At 39.7% G+C, this 21177-nt stretch overlaps 1 protein-coding gene across 1 annotated transcript in view; it reads right to left on the reverse strand.

Moving 5' to 3' along the window:
* DENND5A (DENN domain containing 5A) overlaps window positions 1-21177 on the reverse strand; it is a 64169-nt gene that overhangs the window by 32466 nt on the left and 10526 nt on the right. The window contains 4 exon segments of the mRNA XM_040066252.1: window positions 4875-5062; window positions 11579-12239; window positions 12720-12829; window positions 13424-13495. Coding sequence (XP_039922186.1) covers window positions 4875-5062; window positions 11579-12239; window positions 12720-12829; window positions 13424-13495 — 1031 coding nt within the window.

Consider the following 21177-nt stretch of genomic DNA (forward strand, 5'->3'; position numbering starts at 1 on the left):
ACTACACTAAGGAACAAGGATGTCACATCCAAATTTAAAAACTTGTCTTTGCCATAAACTTTTATCATTCCAAGTAACAGGGTGTCCAGGTGAAAGTCTTACAAACCTTAGAAATGTGAATCTAAGCCAACCAGTGTCCGTCTGTCTGGTGCCAGTGCCTGGTTCCCTGAAGTCAACAGCACTACTTTCTGTGGGCTTAGTGGGGTCTGGAGTGCACTCATCCATTCCAAACCCAAAAGACAATTGCAATTCCTTAGTTTGACCTCAAGTACAATAAAGGCCAAAGCCCCACACAGATCTAGCAGGGTCTGCATCAAGCTCCTACCTTTCCTTTCAGCTCTGTTCCAAAGCACAGAAGGAAACAATTTAGGTTCTGTCTGAACACAGCAGTGACAGACTAAACCCCACTCATCTACAGCCTGTATCACCTCTGTGCAATTGGCCCCAACCTTGCAAATGACCACCCACTTCACACAACACACAGAGAACACGGATGTGCAACTTCATACACCCACAGCTGACTTGTGGCAAGTGTGTCTACCGTGGGCCTAAATTCTGGAGGATGCTCCTGTGCCACTCCTGTAAGCAAATGGGGACCTTCCACACTTATTGTCATCACTGCTGTCATTCATGCCAACCCAGAATTTGGGACTGAGAATAGCTTACAGCTCAAAGCCATTGCAGCCTTCAGAAACTCCTCAGGTGGCTGTTCACACTGGAGTACGAGAAGATATAAAACTGAAGTTTGTCAATAAATTTGCAGTATTATCAAGGATCAAACCATCAGCAGATAGCCTGAGAACACATACAAAGCACTGATTATCTTTAAATAATTATCTTGGTCTAATGTGCTAGCATCAGAAGGAAAAAAGCTTTTCAGGAGATCTTTCTTATCTTCTGAAACAATGTACAAAAATAAAAACCCATAGAATTTCTTCAGGTTTAGCACTGAATCACATCCTTTTATTGGCTGAAATAAAACCACTGAATATAGATATATAATCTGTCTTATACTAGCAGAGAAAATGCATTTTATGTTTTAAAGTCTTTCGAGCTTTCTAATATGAAAAGCTATAGCCCAAGACCCTTGGGATCACTTCATTAAAAACAGGCTTTTTAATGAGCTACTACTTGGATTGACTGCACCAGTATTAGAAACTCAGCACTGCTTATTTCCACTGAAAATAATTTCAATTTCTACCATTCTCCTAAATTAAGAGTGGTGAGATATACATGTAAATCCTGCTGCATGAAATGGTCTGGATTAACTTGCTTGTTAAAAATGTATTTCTACATCACTGGAGAAGTTTCTTTAGAAGGAAATGCAAAGACACATCAAAAAACCCAATCTTACTTCAGTACTTGCTAGGTTTGTGATCCGTGAGTAAGCTGTTAAAACCACTTTTAAAGATCAGTTCTACTGATAAACAAAGCACACTTTTCCCAGCAACACCTGAAGCAGCTGCATGTCCTTCTCTTCCCCTTTGACATTTGCAGCACCTTATTCTAGCACAGCTTCTCCCATGCCCTCCCCTTCTCTTCTGGGATGCCCCTGATGCAGCTGCCAGGGAAACCACAAGGATGCTCATGCACACAGAGCCCTCAGAAAAGCAGCAGCACCTGTGAGAACGAGCACTCTGCTGCTGACATGCACAAGAAACTCAACTCTACACTAAACCTCAGCATTTCCTAGTTCTACCGGGCTATAGAGAGTCAGGTCTGCTGGTCACTGGTGGTCTTCAATGAATTCTCCATCAGGGCCTGATGTACCCAAGGGATAACGTAAAACTGAATTTTGTACTAACACAACTTTTTTGTTGAATATTTTAATCACCATCTGCCACAAGCATTAACTTCAAGGATACAGCTGGATTTCCATGCTCATATGGTAAAGCATCCCCTGGAAACACCAGATGTGACCCAAATATGGGAGGCTACCACCAGAACAAGCCTTATGGCACATGTCTGCAAGACTTACACCAAACCAAATCTGAGTTGGGACAGACAGTATTCTCACATTATTAGCCTAAAACACTTTGAGCAAGACAAATTAGTAATTTTAAAACTTCATTACAAAACCACAATGAAGAAGTCTACAGTGACACTGAGGTACCCATGCTGTGCTAGACAGCAATATTATTTTCTTCCACAATGACCTTCAGCTGAGAAGCGCTAACTAGATTTTCTCTCAAAGCAAACCCCTTTGGCCCCTGCCTAAATCAGATATTGCTTTCTTAAACAGCAGCCGTCCCACACATCCATGTAAATAGATTAGGAACAGAGATGCAGCTTAGGCAGTTTCAAGACAAAGAAAAAAGTTTTTTGCAGAAGTCAGAATTAATTACAACACAGAACAGCTCTCTGTATACCCTCTGTGATAAGTGAGGAAAATTCTGATATCAGGAGCCAAGAGGAGTTCCTCATATAACCCTGATGAATTCATAAATGTTGATATACATTCCAAACTTTAGAGATAAACAATGTTAAATATAATAGCCCCTCTGATACTGATAATAAATTTGTCTTTATTGAAGTACAAACAATGGAATCCATATGCCCTCATCTACTGCTCTACAATACCACATTATTCATGCTCCTTGGCAGTTTTTGTTCGCTGTTCTATGGGGATTTGTTTGGGTTTCTTTTTTGGTTAGCTGGATTTTTTTTTTAAGCAAACTCCCTACAATGAAAACCTCAATAATAGTCAGCGCCTGTTCTTCCCAGTTTACTTAACTCCTTGAATAAACAAATCTATTGCTACAGGATAACTTTTTCATTATTTACTAAGAGAATGGAGTCTCCAGTCCATTTCTATGCCACATCTCCAGCCTACAATGCAAAGGACTTCTACAGCTCACAAGAAACCTTACCCAGCAGTGACTACCAAGGGGATTTCTCAGGCTAGGTCAAACTCATTGTGTACAAAGTTTTAAGAGCTCACTCTTCAAATGAGAAAAGAAAAGCTGAAACTTCAGAAGGACAAGGAAGTCTTGCAGCAAATTCCACCACATGGGCATGTGGTTGCTGCTTTCTGTCTTGTCTGTCCTCCTCTCCCAGACAATTCTCATCTCTGCAAGATACTATCAAAAATCTACTCCTCCACCTTCACATAAAAGGCTACCTGTAAAACAAAATGTAAATTGAGGTGTCAGATTACTTTTTAATAGTACTTGGATTTAATTTCAAACATCTAAAAATAGATCAATTGCCTTACTTTAAACCTCCAAAACAACTGGAAAAATCTCTTCCAAAAACTACTTACCTTTTAAATAATGAAAATGTCTATTTGAAATTAAAATATGTTTATTTAGTTGGAAGTATTACAGTGATTTTAAAATGAGGAAATTCTTTACAAAAGGAGGACAGTCTTTTAGAAGCTTGTGGTAACAGTGAAAACATCCACAGTGCATATTAACATGAATATACACACATGCATTTTATTTCATCAGCTATTCTCTCTAAAAAGTGTACTAACCATATTAATTAGGCCCATCAGTACACCCAAAATTCTGAAAAAATAGTAAACCTAAGCAAAAGACTTTTGTTTTCATGGCAAGAACATACAATACTCTGTTATTAATTATGCCAGTGGAAAATTTAAAAAAAAAAAAAAGGTGAGCGAGACAAAAAAAAAATCAATAGGTTAAACATTTTAGTTTTCATAGAAAAAAAAGTTTGAAAAAAAAAAAAAAGTTTTACTTTGAACTTGCCAGGAAAAACAAATGAAGACTACCAGCATATGGATTTGAGAAAAAGAGCAATGTTGTCATGGAGACCAGACTGGAGGTTCACAAAAATATCTTGTCTTTAATTTCACACAGCTTTTTTAAAAAGGAAGGGGTTTTTGTGCTGCAGCATAGCTTGACACTGCCTGATAACGAAAACAAAAACCACCACCACAAAACCTTGCACTTGCCACGCTTCTGCTGTCCCAGAAATGCAAATGGTAATAGAGGAAAACCCACAGTCAGAGAAAAAGGCAGAGAATCCTACCAGGGACTGTAAGTAGGGTGTTTCCTATGATTTACACAGTTCCTCCCCTGAAAAGTTACACCTACAAGTAAGAAGGGGCCAGATATTTCCTCTGCTGCCTTGGATAGTGCCTTGATTCTCACAACCAGGTCTTAAACTCTCCTGGCACATCCCTATAAGGAGTGAAGTGAGCAGGGGGATAAAATATATAAGGACAACCTCTAAGTAGTCTGAAGGTAGTCCCAGCCTCAGGGATGAGTTGCAGAACCTTTACAGACCATTTCCTTCTCCTTTACACAGGGGCTGCTGCTCCCAAGGCTTCTCAGCACTACCCCAACAAGCTGAAGTTTGCTCAAGTACATGCTGACGTTTTGCTGCAGACTGAAGCAGGCATTCCAGGAGAAAATCTGAAACGGTTTTGTGCAGACACCTGGCAGGCTGAGTCCATGCAAGCCAACCCCAAGAGAGAAATCCAGGGCAGGGAAACCCAACCTAAGCCCACACAGCCAGGAACCAGCACAGTGCTGATGCCAGTCAAGCTCTGCTCACTCACCACCACAACCTTTTGGCCACAGCTGGGGAATTCACACTGCACTTCCTCATGCTTCCTGGCATTACAAAGTTAATTTTTCCAGCACAAAAATGTTCTTTCTGTAACCCCGATACATCAGTTCCCGTAAAATTACAGTTGAATACTATCAGAGCATATAATTTCAAAAGCAGGGCTTTACCTATTTCACCAGATTTTTGTCAGCGTCTCCAAGAAGCCAAGACCTATCTCAAATCAGAGCCAGCAAGAACTTGACAATGGCTGTTACAGTTAGCACTGGTGTTTTGGATCATTTCTCACTTCCCTCGTAGTCATGGACAATATTTAATCAATCAAGACAAGCTCCTCTCACCTCTTGAGGAAGTTCCAGCTTAGACCTATCATCCAGTCCATTAGAGTGCAAGCCCATGAGGTAAGGGACAGGAGCATCTAGAAAATGAAGGAGGGATGCAGGAAGGATAGGAACATACACATGCTGCCACTGAAATGGAAACATTAGCGCTGTGATGGTCTCTGCCACTGTCATCAGCCTCTGATAATCTGAAAAAGATCAAGAAAATTAAATTTTTTTTCAGAAATACTTTTGAGTAAATGAGTTTAAATTACAGAAATGAGAAGTTGCTTGAAAACAAAAACCACAAAACCTAGTACTAGCTGAGTGGCATCACAGTGAAAACCCAGACCTGCACACCCAGCACATTTTGCTGAAACAACAAAGAGAGCTCAACCCAAAGTAGGTCATTCTACAAGTCATATGGAAATGAGCAAACTGAGCCTTAATGCATGCTAAGTCACTTTCTGCTACCTATACCAGGGTCACCAGGAACACCAGTTTGAATACAGAAGCAATATTGTAATCAGCTAAGAAATACATCAGAAATAATTTCTTTTCTCTGTGCTCAGCGCTTTCCATGGAAGCCCTGGATGAAACCCAAGGCATCCAGTATCTCTCAGATAAACATTTTTAAAAAGAGTGTTTAAATGTCTATAAAGCATGCTGTATAGCAGCCAATGCAACAGTGTGACTGAAATAACTATGCAGAAAGAAAAGGATCAGCATCGTTTAGCTTTTGCAATGTACAACCAAAGCCTCAGTTCAATATAAAAACAACTCATGTCCTCCTAGAACTTAGGAACAGTGTTAAATGTACCCGTGCAACACACTAAGACATCTTTTTATTTAGCACTGGTGGCTAGAGCAGTTCACTCTGCTGGGCAAACATTGCACCCTCCTCATCTGTAACTACAGAGTCATCTCTAAGGATTTTGAAATCCCACAGAGGAGGGAGCACCAGATGTGTGTTCCAATACAGCTGCTGAAATATCCCAACTGCTTTCCAGCTGCCAGACTGGAAAGGGTATAAAACACTCACACAACTAGGGCAATTCCTACCTTCTGTCAGGCCATAAATATAGCACAAACTGGAGACATAGGATGCCTTTTCATGATAATGCAACAACATTCAATTCCAGCCAGAAAAGGGGAGGGAATACAGGGAAGAGTCAGTAACCTTCATATGTGTGTATGAAAGTCTGGAGTATGTATGTCTTCTTTCATAGAACTACAGACACTGAAACTGAAAAAGGCATTTGAATGGGCAGGTTCAGGGTGCTGAGGTTTCTGAAGCTGCTGCACAGTGTCACAGAGGACAGATGAAAACTGCAATAGCATTTGCTCTAAACACTCTGGAGAAAGATTAGACTTATCAGTGAACTTCCCAAGTTGATGGCTTTGATTCTATCTTTTAGCCAGCCTCCACTCGAGACTTCAGACAGCAGGAAAAAAAAGGCCAAGCACTTTACTTCCTGGCATTCATGATTAATTTTGTTTGGTGACAAAGTTACAGTTTGGGGTCTGCAAAGAACCCCACAATGCAAGAAGAACTCAGCACAGGTTTTGCTAACATCACCCATAATTCTGCAACTTAGGGTTTTGATTTTTAATTTTCACATCAAGCTGTGCTGGTGGAAAAGTTCAGGACCTACCTGTCACGGCCCCACAGTAGACCTACTAGGAAGAACCCTTCAACCAAAACAGATGAGAACAACTTAAACAGGTTAAAGTTTTTGCCAAAAGCTTATTTGGACTGAAATACCAATGAACATCAGCACCAACACTCCCCTATTCTGCCTGGACGCCAGCTTTTGCCTACACATCTACGTATGGGTTTGCAGCTTTAATCACAGCCTGACTGCAAAGAAGTGATGAATTAATGATCAGCTTTGTGAAGAAGAAGATTCTATTCCATACCCTATTTTCTTCAGTTTTAAAAGGAACTTTAAATACACAAACATTCCAGCAGGTTTGTATTCAGCTTGTTTATCTGAAAGAATGAGTCTTAAAATAGAAACAGTGTTTTCCTACTACCCACAACCCCCTGTCTGATCCTGCTGGATAATTTAAATACAACTTTTCCCTCTGTCATTAAGCTAACTTTAGTATCAGCCTTCCAAATTAATTAGAAAGTAACATCAATAGTTCAGAATTTCCACCCCCTGGGCAGCCACCTCCTGCCATGGAGCTATCTGCAAAAGCAGCTCTCTGATCCTGAATATCCACATGGCTTAAGCCATTCCCAAAGATTTGGCTTGCCCAGTTGCAGCCTGCAAGTAACAGTGGCTGCACACTGCTATTGGCAAAAGGCAAGGACAAAGGCAAGAAGCATGAAAGTAGAAACCAGAATAACTCCCATGTTTTCTTAAGTTGCACCTACTCAGAGAGGGTATGTAGGAGGTTTTGCATTTAAAGAAGCAAGCAGCACAGTTCTCATACCAAAGAATTACAGAAGATTTAAAAATAACAACAGAAAGACTAAAAGAGTGAAGAAGTGTTTCAGCCGTGCTGTTGCTCTCGTCCCTGAATTTAGAATGTGCTTGTTCTGGTGTCAATGACATGATCTTCTGGCATTGTATTGTACATAAGCATTGGTAGGGAAATAATGACCTATGACTCGGGCACTGTTAGATGGGAAAGTGCTTAACTGATCACTGTGCAAGGAAAAGAAAATCCGCTACTATTTTAATATGGCTGCTTAAGAACAACAAATGCATGATTTGTTATTCTAACCAATTGCTATAAATAAAATATATTATCTCTTAAAGTGTGTATGAGAAGTCATACAGTAGTATTTATCTGTAGAAGATTTAAAAAAAAAAAAAAATTGAGAGTTCCTGTGCCTGGAAAAAGAGGAACAGGATGGGAAGAAGCTGGCAGCTCTAAGAACCATAACTCCACCTCCCCATTTTCACATTCTACCAGAGAGAAGTCTGTCAAGTGCCTACAGAAATCCTCTGACTAAGCCAAATTTAAAACAATTATACAATCACATTTTGGAACACTTTTTTCCTTTTAATCTACTTCATGTATGACAATGAAGTACTGTGTATTTGTCAAGTAACCCACAAGTCACTTCAAAAAGCCCTGTAACTGCAGTAAGAACCAGCTGTGGTTAGCAGAAGCAGTGGAGTGAAAGTATCTCCTGCTCTGACAGCAGGATTCAAGCAGCAAGGTCCCTAAATCCCAGGAGACATAACGAGAAAGTGCCCTACGTAAGAGACCGGAGTGAGGCGGCACAGGAGTAGTACTGCAAAGATATTAAACTACTAATACTTTAGATCTCCTGAATGAACGTCATTTTAAAGAAGTGAAAGATGGGGAGGAGTGATTCAAAGGCAAAGTAAAACAACAACAACAAAACACAACCAACAAAAAAAGCCAACCTTATTTGTACCATAAAATGGCAGCAGACAGCTGCCACCCAGAAAATAAAACTTAGATCAGTCTGTGACAGCGGTGCATTACATTTCTCCATTTTTTGGTCTTAGCTGTTTAGAAAAATCACCTCCAAGCAGATTTCACAGCTCTTAACTCGGTACACACTTTTCAGAAGAGCTCTAGGTGCTCTCTGAGATAAGGAATAAGTCTATTTCACAGTTACAGGAGCAACATAAATTGCAGGAATGCAAACCACCTCCCACAGAATATCTGGCAAGGGCACTTCCCACAGGCCTTCAGCACCACTGTCTCTTTCTAGAGTTCCTCAGCACTAGCAGCATCCTCAAATTCTTCCATCTCTTACAGGCCTCTGACATTTTTCCAAATGGTAGACAGGTCCCTCAACAGGACAATCAAATTGAGGCATTCATTCCCTACACTTGGCTTACAGTGATCCAAAATACACAAGGCTGTGCCAACATAGTGGGACTAAAGAAGAATTTCCAGAAGCATCAAGTCAGAAGCATGTCAAAGGAATCTTAAACCAAAACACTTTCACTGCCAAGAGAAGTTACTCCTACTCCAAGGACTGACTGAAACACTAAAATAATTAGTTTCAAAAAGGATTGCGCTTGGCAACAAATTAATAGAGACATATAATCATGAAAAGGTTTGGGTTGCAAGGGACTTCAAGATCATCTAGTTCCACCAGACCTCAAAGAGGTTTGGGGTTTGGATTTTATTTTAGTGGTCTTTCATCATTTTGGGTGTGTTTGTCGTTGGGGTATTTTTTCAAGTAAATCTTACAAATCCACTGATCCTGACACGTACTGTTCTAAATCTAAATCCAACCAATGAGTATCATAATCTCATTTGACCTAGGAGAACAAGAAATTATCTGTCACCTCAACTGCCAAGGGTTTGAGCACCAAGAGATTTAACAAACTCAAAGGACATTTAAAAACTCAGTATTCACATTTGGAAGGACAACCCAGACCTCACGCTGGTGTGCATGCAAGAATATGAAGAAGCCTTTACAAAAGTAAAGCAATTTCTGATTCCACTTAAACTGAGTGCACCATCACCTGTATCTCCATTTAACATTTCCTGTTCTACAAACAGCAAAAACCAGATATTATTAACCACAGTGAAGAAAGAGCAGAATATATTAGCAGCATGTTCCAGTTGAAAAGAACAACAGAAGCAAACAAACAAAAGCAAAACAAAACAAAAAAAACCCACAGGGATTAAATCCCACAGAAAATCAATAAGAGAAGCTATGTTTCAAAAAAAAAATTGGCTACTATTACTGAGAAGGCACTGCTGCAGCCTTAGTTCACCAAACCTAAGGGTCAAAAGTCAGCAAACAAATAACTAAAATTCTTTTTCTACTGAAAGAAGACTTGTCAGTGAAAAACTAAGGTGAGAACTTGACAGAGAGACAAGACACCTCCATAATGTACAACACAGCCCAACTCAGCCAAAGCTTGGTGTGAGGCAGGGAAACAGTGGACAAAAACTGTCCTAACTGACCTCTCATGGCTCTGAACTCCAAACGTCCCTGCCTGCAAACAAGAAACTCAAGTGTTCCAGGGCTGTCTAAGCCTCTTTAATTAGCCACTGATCAGACACCTGGAAAGGGCCCAAGAGAAAAAGCTGAACCTATTAAAAGGGCTTGGAAAGAGAAGCCAGAATACAGCGGACTAGCCCAGAAGTGAGCTGAGCTCCAGCCTGGAACAAAATTGCACCACAAGGTGATGGCCTGGAAAGAGCTCCAGGAGTACTGCTCCCACACGGTGATGCACACGTGGCTTTTCTGTGGAGCTTCCAACCCACCACCATTCCACCACAGGAATCTCATACACTTCTGGAGGCCAATACAACCACACCCCTCTTCAGATGGAAGTGCTGATGTTTGAATCCTCCACTGGTGGGACACAGGTATCCACAGAAACTCTCCTTAAATCTCAAACATAAATGTCTGATCCGTTTCAGGGGAAATCACAAAAGAAGCTTGTCTGCTACACAAGTATTTCTAGATTTGCTATGAACAAGAAGCAGAGCAATTTGTTTTTTAAATCCAAGAGAGTAATCACTATAGAGTTCAGTAAGATTTTTTGACCACATCTGAATTACTGTGCAGTTTTTCTCTTGCAGTTCACAGTGTCTATACAATGACACAACTGTGATGTAACACCTTGCTGCCATTACAGCCATTTAATCACCCTGACTGTACACACAAATCCATCCTGAGCTTTAGTCTATGCACAGATCTTAACACACCGAACACAAAATCTGTATTACATGCTTGGAGAAGGTTGCTGGAAAATGAAGGTTATATTTTGTAAATAGTTACCATTTGTGCTTTACATATTTCAGTGACAGCTCAAGAGAAGTAAACACTGAAAACAAATTTCAATAACACTATGATCTAGGTATAGTTTTGTCTTGGGGTCTTTTAGGCCTCCTAACCATTACTATGAAGTAGTGTTCAAAATGTAGGCTGTCTGTTTAAACCACAACATCCTGAATGGGTGAGTCTGGACTAATGCTAGTCAGCTTGGGATGAAAAAAAGAAAGTAATTATCTTTTGGCATAATTCCACATATTCTGTGTTAAAGCAACAGGATGTGGAGTAAGAAGTATCCACAAATTTCAACACATAAAATAGATAGCACTCCCACACTACTCACTAATCGATAAGCATGCTATTTCAGCTCAGTTGATGCCTAGCCTCTTCAAAGCAAGCTTTAGCTACGTGGCTTCAGCTATAACTGTTTCAAGGCCTTAACAAAGATTGGGATTTGAGTGCAGTCAAAACTTTTTTCAGGTACTTATCTTTCCAAGTAACAACTGAAATGTGACTTCGGGTACTCAAAGAGAAAATTGTATTTGCATGACTAACTGTTCTTCAGAAACAGATGTATAATGAACTGTGTATCTTTTCAAAATGCATAGCTAGTTCTGCACAGATAGCAGGCAATTCAGCTGAGCAGCTAGACAGGAACATGGAAGAAGGCAAACTGCTCAATCCAGTAGCACAGTTCCAGAGCCAACTACAAAGGGGTCAGCCAAACCCATAAATAGAGGAGATTATGTGAAAACCCAGTTTTACGTTTAGGTGTCTAACAGCAGCAGCCAATGCAACACTCTCCTTACAACTCCAGTGCTTTTCTTTACCTTAAGACCCGCACACAGATCAGTCAGACTGCAATAGTATGCGTGCTCATGCCACTTTAATCCAGCTGTTCTGTTGTTTGTGGTGTTTTTAGAATTCAAGACACAGTAAGACCTTCTGCCAGTACAACTACAAGAAAAGAAAACAAAACCCAAGTACTCACGTTGTGAATAAAGCAGTATCTGAAACTCCAGAAGGGCACAGGTAAAGAGTTGAACCACATTTTCTACTCCAAGCAACTCAAAAACTTCTTTAACTGGAAAATCAAATAATGGTAGTTCACTGGTGCTTGGCCTCTGGCAGATAATTGGTCCATAAACACCTGAAAATTTCAGTGACCTTCCTGCTGGAGGAAGAGGAACCTCGTAGAGAATGTTGTAGATGTAGCTTTCTAAAGGTAGTGGTGGTGGCTGAGGTGAAGTCACTGCTTGGTGAAGTTGTTCTAGAACTTTCTTACAAGCTTTCATGAAAGACATCGGAGTAATGAGACAAATGCACTTTGAGACATAGAGTGTGTCTCTGCTGATGTCATAGGAGTTAAATCGCTGTAGCTTTGAGACAGAGGTGCCATTGCAGTCCCCAGTGCTGCTGCAGCTCTCCTTGTCATTGGTGGGTGGAGTATGAAGAATGTCATATTCAGCATTGTGCATATGATACAACGTCTGCATTGCACTGCAGATCTGTTTGCTAGTGACTTCCTCAAAAAACGTGAGAGAAAATCCAAATGTCCGCGAGCCATCTTCACGAGTAATAATAAAAGAGTGGAATTGAGGTTCTCTGGAATCTGCTTGTGTCTTGAAAGCAAGCCCTTTAGGCATACACAGCTACAGAAAAGGGGAAGGGGAGATAGTATCCATTAAAAAATGTTTTTCTCTCCTCCCGCCTGCAGAAGCATTGGTGAAAATGGGATTTAGAATCCATAGACTGCCATTGCATTTCATTTTAAATTCTATTAATTGTTACATTTCTGCACAATACAGTGATATGGGTCTAAACCAGAAAAACAAAAGGAATGTATCAAAAGGGGTGCGTGCAACTTCTATTGAAACTCGTAACTATTTTGTTACCAGCCTCAACACGAATAAAATTCAAACCTACATAAAGGAAAGTATTTTTCTGGTCACCAAGACCAGAAACCTGACTGAGAAAATGACTATATTTTATCTAAATTAAGATACACCACATTCTATTAAATGGAAAAATCATGCACAAAAAAAGATTCATTAATTGCAGACTAATTTATTTCTCTACTAATTCTCTAGAATGTAACAAAAAAACCCCAAAAGCCATTAGGTGATACTGACCATTCCCACTGCATCCTGATCAAAAGGGTTCCATTCAACATTCTCAGGATAGCGAGCAAGAACTTTGGATTTAAATGTGCGTCTTAACGGAGTCTGTTCAAAGTTTTCCCCTGCAAATGAAAGAAAAACACAGAAGAAAATATTTCATTCCCTTTTTAAGCACAAACAAGACCAAAAAAGCAGGACATCAGCAGGTAGAGGATGAGTTAATTAAGTACACACTCCTTTTAAGAGAAACAGAAAATGCAAGACAGTTTGTTAGCATAAAGTCGGACTGCAAATATTAGCAAGGATTAGCTTTGTAACACTCGTGTCATTAAGTATCTGTGCTTTTCCTTACGCATGGCAATCTTGAAATTGCGGTTATGACAGCAATTCTCTAAGCCACTCTTTGGATATTTCAGATTCTCATTAAAACATAGCTAAAGCTTCAGTTTCAGTGCAGTACTGTTACTGAAGAAAAGCACAAATAGAAAAAACGCAAAGATGATGCAGCTTCTAGATAGACATACAAGTGACATCATGAGATCTCTCAATTTCATTTTTGAGACTCAGGAAAAAAGATAACCACCATCTATTGCAAGATGTTAGCTGTGAAGGAAGAGTCTAGAAGGTTAGAAGATCAAGAACCACATAAACATCCATGAAGATAGAGTATCAGAAGAACAAAGTGCTTTTTTTTTCCCCCATACTTTTTCCTTTACCTTCTGTTGCACTTGAAATGAAACGGCTGCCACCATCTCGGGTTTTAGAGGCCTGTATATACTGGCATAAAGCTATATAACAAATAAAAACAACACTGCATTATACATTTTATACTGTTGACTGTGATCACGTCGCTAACACGTACTAGTAAAAACCATACAAATATCCAGAATTAGCATGCATGACAGTGTTATCTCCTAATATGCTCTTTACACATATACAAGTCATACAAATTTCTCATTTTACATACATATTTCTGGAAGGAGGTGCTCAGTACGTAAGAGAAGCTCATTGTTCCTGTACACACAACCAGAATACTGATGCAGTAGAAGTAAGTTGCTTGTGAAATTAAAGTTTCACATGTTAACTACAAAATACTCCCAAAGAGCAGATGATGAAACTGACCCCAAGGATAAGACCACTTCAAGGCCTTTATAACTCTATGAATTTAAGTGGGATGGTCCAGCTTTCCACAGGTGTTATCCATACGCTAGACTGGCTGAAAGTCTTGTGTAGAAGCCTTTAAATTTCCTCTAGAGCAATGAGAGTTCATTGCGATGGCACAGAACTTTCTGCAGTAAATATTCTGAGCGTGAGTAGTTGCTTTAAAAAAACCAAAAATGTACAACTGCATAGCTTAAAATAAGCTTAGCTATATTACTAGAATGCAATTAGCTAAATGAGCATGCAGCTGTTGACAGCTGCACTAACAATCAGGCACAATTGCATGAAATCATATGCTTTAAATAAATGGAACTATTTCAGCAACACCTGCGAAAGAGAAAACATGCTCCAACTCCTCTCTTGTTTTCTTACATGCAGCAATTACATGGCAATAGAAATTGATTTCAGAATTGGTTGGGTTTGTTTTGTACTTTCAGAGTAATATTTAAAGTTCCATTTCAAAGCCAAGTTAGAATCTTTATTTGGCACAACACTTCCTTCCACTACGGAGCCATAGCCAGAGATGGTTACAGCACTGTCTGCACAGTACAGAACCTAACAAACACATTACACCAAACCAAACCGAACTTCCAGCGAATGCTTAACAAGTCCTCTGACAGCTGAGGAGCCTGGTAACTGTGGATGCTCTTTAATTAAGTCTTAAATATTATCTCAGACAGGGAACTTACCCTGAATCAGGACCTAGGACAGGTTTCACAATACCCAAAATATTCACATCTATTTTGCTAATTCTCTGAAGTTTAGCACTGAAATTGAAGGAGGCATTGCTTTTATTATTTATCTGAAAAAGCAACAGCTCAGCTAATTTCCGTACAAAATCACACAGCTACATTATTTATTAATCTGTTCAACAATATCTTTCAAAAATATCATTGTTCAGAAAGAAAAAAAATGCATATTTGGGAAAATCTGAGACCTATATAGAGAGGAACAGTAAGGAAAAACCAGGACACAACCTCACTGAAATATAACCACCTTGTGAAAGAACAGAGGCAAAGACAGATAACAGCATTTCTGCAGCTAAAACAACCACAAAAGATGAAAACCAGCATTTAAAGAAACTTTCAATCTCCAGAAAGAAAAATGGACATAATGCCACATCTTTACTGACACAAACATACACTCAAGTGAAGTCAGTCCCCTGTAAAAAGCTTTTTAAAGTATGTCAGGAGATTTAACACACCTACTGTTTTCTATATTTACATCTGTGCAGATGATGTAATGTCAACTTTTAGAAAACTGAGGAAAAACCTCAGACATGTACTAAGCTGTTTTGTTGCTTGGCTGTTTGTTGTTTTTTTTTATCTTCCTCATACATAGAAAATACACGAAGGCCAAATTTTCTCCTGAACTTGGTAATCACACAGCACAATCACTGAGTTCAACCATGTGCAAGGCTGCACATGTTTTGAAACGAAAAAGAAAAATCTGTGACTTGAAGACCTTTTCATTAAGGTTATTAACACTGCAAAATACATGATGCTGCTGTTCCCTGATGATTAAAAAAAACCCCCAAACCCTAACACTGAATGATGTTTGCCTATCTGAAGAAGCCTTGCACCATCTCCTCCCAAGAGACATTTTTGCCAACACACTTAAATTTTTAGAGCTGGAGTCTGTCTGTAATTTAATGAAAGGACAAAAATTGATTTCTGAAAACCACTGAGTCCTGATTCAGACAGAAACATATGGCAACCCTCACAGGCCTTGCTGCCATCCGTCAAGGCACTCAGCTGTTGCACAGACACTCTTCTCTCCTCTCCACGCTGCCCTGCTGGAATGCTGCTGTCAGCTCAGCAGGATGCTCCTTTTCCCTTCCACAGCAGCAGTCTCCCATCTCCAGCTAGCTCTTTTGGGAGAGCCTTCACACTTGAATTCCACAAACTACTGGACCTTCAGACTGGCCATGCTGGCTTCCAAAGATACAAGGCAGGGAATGTCAAGGGGCAGCTCACCGACACTGGAAAAGTTCAGCCCAGGTGATCTGTGTAGTTCCAGGGACACCGTTTCCTTGCCATTACAAGTAACGGGCACCTGAGCACCGGCACTTCCATTGCCTGGGCTCCCCCCTTCCCTCCTCTCTAGACAGCCATCAGCAGTGGGGAGGGGGGAAATCCACAAACAGTATTTACTTAATCCAGAGGGAAAAAGCAATTAACCCTAAATTTCTAAATTTAGTATCAGCCTCAAACACAAACACCCTGCTACATCAAAACAACAACTGCAGCACATCTCCCGCAGCAAAAATAACTCAAAAGTTTTGAGATCTGTCTTTGTGTGAACTACAGTCACAGAATTAAAAGGATATTCTTAGTTGGAAAGTACCCACAAGGACCACTGAGTCTAACTCTTAAGTAAATTGCCATACAGGGATCAAGCCACAATCTCTATGTTATTAGCACCATGCTCTAACCAACTGAGTTCATCTTGGCTTCCTTCAATTAGTTGATTAATTCAGGAATAATTTAAATTGTTTTGATAAAAACAGTGAAGAGCAGTTTTAGCAAATGCAAGAGACCAAGCCACCAGCAGAAATAGACAGCTGTATTCTACAACTGAGAAAATGAAGGCATAAAAGGAGATAAACTGATAAACATATCCCATAAGTTTAGATTGAGATCAAGTCCCCACACTTAACAACTATCAAAGGACTGCTATCCTCATATCATGCTTTTCACATGGTTTCTCTCCCTCAGCAGAAGTAATGGCTAGAGAGTATTTCCTTATCCAAGTTACAGTACAGTACAGTTACAGGTCTTTAGAAATTATTTATCTATAAATAATTTATTTCTTTTATACATGTTCCATGCAAAAGGGAGACTTTGGGGTTTTTTAACGGAACACAACATTGCCTGCTGAAGACTAAAGAGGTTATTTCAAACACCATTGATATTTCTCACATACATATTCACCGCTCAGGTGTTTGTTATATCAGAGGAAAAGCTCCACAAAAATCAAGGTACAAACTTACCCACAAACTGCAAAGCTGCAGCTACCTTGGACTTAAATCAGAATCAATGACCAAACAGCTACAACTATAAGATTATTTGTCAGGAAATGTCAAAATACATGAAATCTGTAAACACCCAGCAATACTTCAGGAAGTTTCAGGTCAACATCAAACCTTCAAAACAGTAAGAATCTCACCGCATTTTGTAATGTAAAAAATGTCATGAAAGCATAGAGAAATATTATTTCACTAGGCACAGTACAAATCCACAAGCACCAGTTTAGTGCAGCCCTGGCATTGCACCCAGCAGGGGAATGACAGTGAAACAGAGCATCTCAGAATTTCTTTGTCAGTGGAAACAAAACACCCCCTGTGTCATTCCACTCAAAATAGGAACAGCGAAACAATTTGGATTAAAAATAAAGAAATAGAGAATAAAGAAAGGGTTAACAAAGATTAACATTTCACTAATCCAGTTCAGCCACACTAACAGCTTGAATTAGGCTCATGGTGATCCCTCAAAACAGGAATGAAGCAAAAAGTAAACTGCAGACACAGAGGTAGTGAAACTGGTGAGCTGAAGAAAACACGGACTAGAGTTTTAATACCTGCTAACTCCTGAAGCCAGCCCTCCTCCTGAGGCCCAGCTTGCTACCTGCTGGCTCCTGCCATGCCAGGTAATAGATTTTTCAACACCAGCAACCATCACCTGGCTCTAGTAATGCCCTTTGCTTCCTCTCCCATTTTTCACGCTTTATCAACCCTCCTCACTAATCACGACAGATCCCCGCTGTCGTGGAGATGGCTGAGCACCTGCCTGCTCATGGGCAGTGGTGAATTAATTCCTGATTTGCATTGCTTTACCTGCTAAGCTGTTTTTTATCCCAACCTGCGAGTTTTCCCACTTCTACACTTCTGATTCTCCCGTGCATTCCACAAGAGGGGAGTGAGAGGCTGCGTGGGGCTGGGCTAAACCACACCACCATGTAATTTAAGAAGATACACATAAAAGACTTAAGTTATTAGAGTCAGCTTGCTTATCAAAAGGGAAATAACCAGCTAGACACAACCGCTGAGGAAGTCCCTTTGGCTGAGGAAAGTCCAAGACTGCAGACTTGGTCTGGCTCTTCCTGGGCAGGCAGAGCTCAGCTGAGAGCAGTCTCAGACCACCGCGGGGGACACTTGGCACCAATCACATTAAATCTCACATTAGAGGCAGGTAATTCTCCAACACCTCCCTCTCACATCTTTCAGCAAACCCGATGGACTGAACTGTGTGCATAAAGCAAACTACAAACCTGCTCAGGATGACCAGAGAGGTCATATTGAAACATATTATATTTATTTGGAAGTTCCAGCTCAAACCAGCCCCTTTTCACAGCTGTGTGGGAGCTCACACCACTGCTCTAACAGCCACCTTATACTATTTGCAATGTATAGAACTGAAAGCCTATCATGGTTCTAACTTCATTTACACCATCCAAAATGATGCTGGCCTACACATCTGTAATTTGGATTTGATAATTACCAGCCCATCAGAACAGCTAGCGCATGCACTGCAAGTTTCCTACGCTGAACTAACAAGTACACCTAATTTTATCAGTCCCTTCCTGAGTCACCCAACACTGAATGTAAGCCATATCACCACGGAGATTTGTACTGTATGCTGGAAACCTCCCTGGCTCTCATTTTTATGCTGCTCCCTCTTCTTACCTGTGTTGCTTCTCTTGCTGCTCCACCTGTGAGCAGTGGACAGCAGTGTCTGTGTCTTGGTCTGATGAGAACTAGGACTGACAGCTATCGAAACTCATGGAGTTTCCAGTCCATGCAGGACAGTATTGCTTTGGAAGCAGTCCATATCAATGGATATTACTTTTCTTGAAGATTAGAGAGAGAGAGAAAACAAAGTTCCAGAAACTAAAATTAAAACATTCACTTCAAAATCTGCAAATGCTGTCTACCAAGCTTTCCTCAGCTTTGAGAGGAAATGAAAAGAAGGAACTCTGAAGGTCTAATTTTAGCTCTTTCCTGATTTACTCAGAGAAAAATATGGTTCACTGCCTTCTGTATTCCTCTTCAGGAGAAGAAAGGGGAAAAAAAAGGTCTTCCCAACACACTAATAAGAAAAATGGTTACATTATTCAACTTACAGATTCACCTACTTATGACCTTGCATACATGTAACACGTTACCACATGCATTGTTTGCAAATTTCTAATGCAATTTTCCAAGAACACTTGTACATGATTCTAACAACTCAAATTTCCCTGCTGACTAGTTTGCTTCTTTGTAAGAATGTTTTTAATCCTGGATTTTCTTTGTCTTCAATATCTCCACCATTTCTCTCTGTAAATCTCACGCTGCCATGAAAAGTTTCCATTTACTTAATAGAACAGTGGCTTAAGTTGAACGCTTATTGAAAAAGGGAAAACTTGTTTAAACAAAAGTCAAAGATACTTTACAAACAAAACCTTTTTAAAACTTTTTAACTTTTTTGAATCATGGCCTTTTGAACATGTTGTCAATTTACTATTTGGCTTTAATATTTAGAAATTGACTGCAGTGCTGCAACTCTAAAAATTATGCAAGACTAAGAACTGTACAGAAACTTCTCCCTGTGTGCCAGCTAGAAAAATATCTTTGAGCAGTTATCTCAGATGTAGACCAGCTCAGTTTTCCATCTATTGACAATAGAAAGCAATTCAGAAGAGGTTAAAAGTGCCCCACAAACAAACTAAATGGTGGTGCAAGACTGATTTTAAGGCATCATTAACACTGCCACTTTCATTTGTTCATCAAGTCCACTCGTGTGTTCAAAATAATTACAGAACAAAGATCCAGAAAACTTGACTGGTTCTGATTAAGTGACTTGCTGCTTCCACCCTGCCAGGCAGCTTCTTTCTTTAAATTCATGTGATACAGTCTGCTATTAATTCAATTCATTCTGTCTTGGTGTACATTTATTGTACACATGACAACTTCAAATAAAAAATTCTTAGATAGCATGCAATTAAAACATTATATTTTCCACATAAAGACACTTACTGGAATCTTTGAGCATGCAGAGGCTCTGTATCAATTTCTGCTGTCACTAAAGTAAATGTCTTGAACTAATTATAAAACAGCTTCAACATGAAACAGTCATATTGCTGTAATTAACAAATTAGTAAGAACAATGAAGATTTGTACCAGCAACAGAAACTATGAGCCATACACTTAGGGCAGCTTTCCTGTACTACTCAGCACAGAGAACCCAGAGAAAATGGATTTAGCATGGAGAAGACACTACAGAACCCTATAACCATACCCTGTACCTCTGCACTTCCTGCACCACAGTTCACAGACTCTGACAACGGTGGGAAGCCTCCAAACTCATGAATGGTGGGGGATTAGAGACCAAGCTGAGCATGACAGTCAAAGAGCAGAGGTTTTCACAACCGAGGGCTGTAAGGCAAAAGTCAGACAACATAAGGATTTGAACAGCACCTGAACTACAAACACCATTCATAAAACAGCCTAATTCTACTCAGCTTCAAATTTAAAAATGCAATATAGCACAAAGCCATACTTCAGTGAAAACTGCTATCATAGGTTACTTTGAAAATGTCCTTTCTCATTCTTAGGTTTCAGGTGAGAACTTTTTAAGTGCAAAACCATGCCTGCCAAAGCGCCCAACAGAAGAAAAAAAAAATGCTTCCAATGATACTATTTGCCTTAGTTCTAAAGATACAAGTAACACTTAGAATGAGGCTAATCCAAAACCAGCAGCCAATGTCATAGACAGCAATACGATTCCCAATCCAGCCAGCAAACATGCTCAGTACAGAAAATAAGGCCACAGATACTACAGTAAATAATTACATTTATCAAACAAAATTACTTCAGCTCCAAAATTCATGGTCCAAATCCAAATAAAAATAGTTGACTGGCAAAACAGATAGCATGTACATACTTCTGCAATCGACACTATAGAAAAGATGAAAGTATGGAGTAAATAAAGGCAGTTTGGGGACAGGGAGGCACTGGGGGAAAGACATGGTATGTACACAGAGATTTGAGGACTTCTTGATTAGTCAGACTGACAGATGACCAGCAGCAGCACTGGAAAGGCAAATACGGGTGCTTAAGATGCATGAAGGGATGGAAAGACAGTCAAGCCAAGAATCAGTTTCTTAAAATTAAAGGCAAAAGAGTTTCGTTAAAAATAAGATTTGCCCTATTTTAACTGGACAACAAAAATGGTAAAATATTCTATTTTCAAGTCTTAAGAGAAAACTGGGATAATCAAACAAGTAATTAAATTATATGGCCTGAACCATAATAGATGTGAAATGAGAT

Source organism: Hirundo rustica, chromosome 6 (assembly GCF_015227805.2).
Source record: "Hirundo rustica isolate bHirRus1 chromosome 6, bHirRus1.pri.v3, whole genome shotgun sequence".
NCBI lineage: Eukaryota > Metazoa > Chordata > Aves > Passeriformes > Hirundinidae > Hirundo > Hirundo rustica.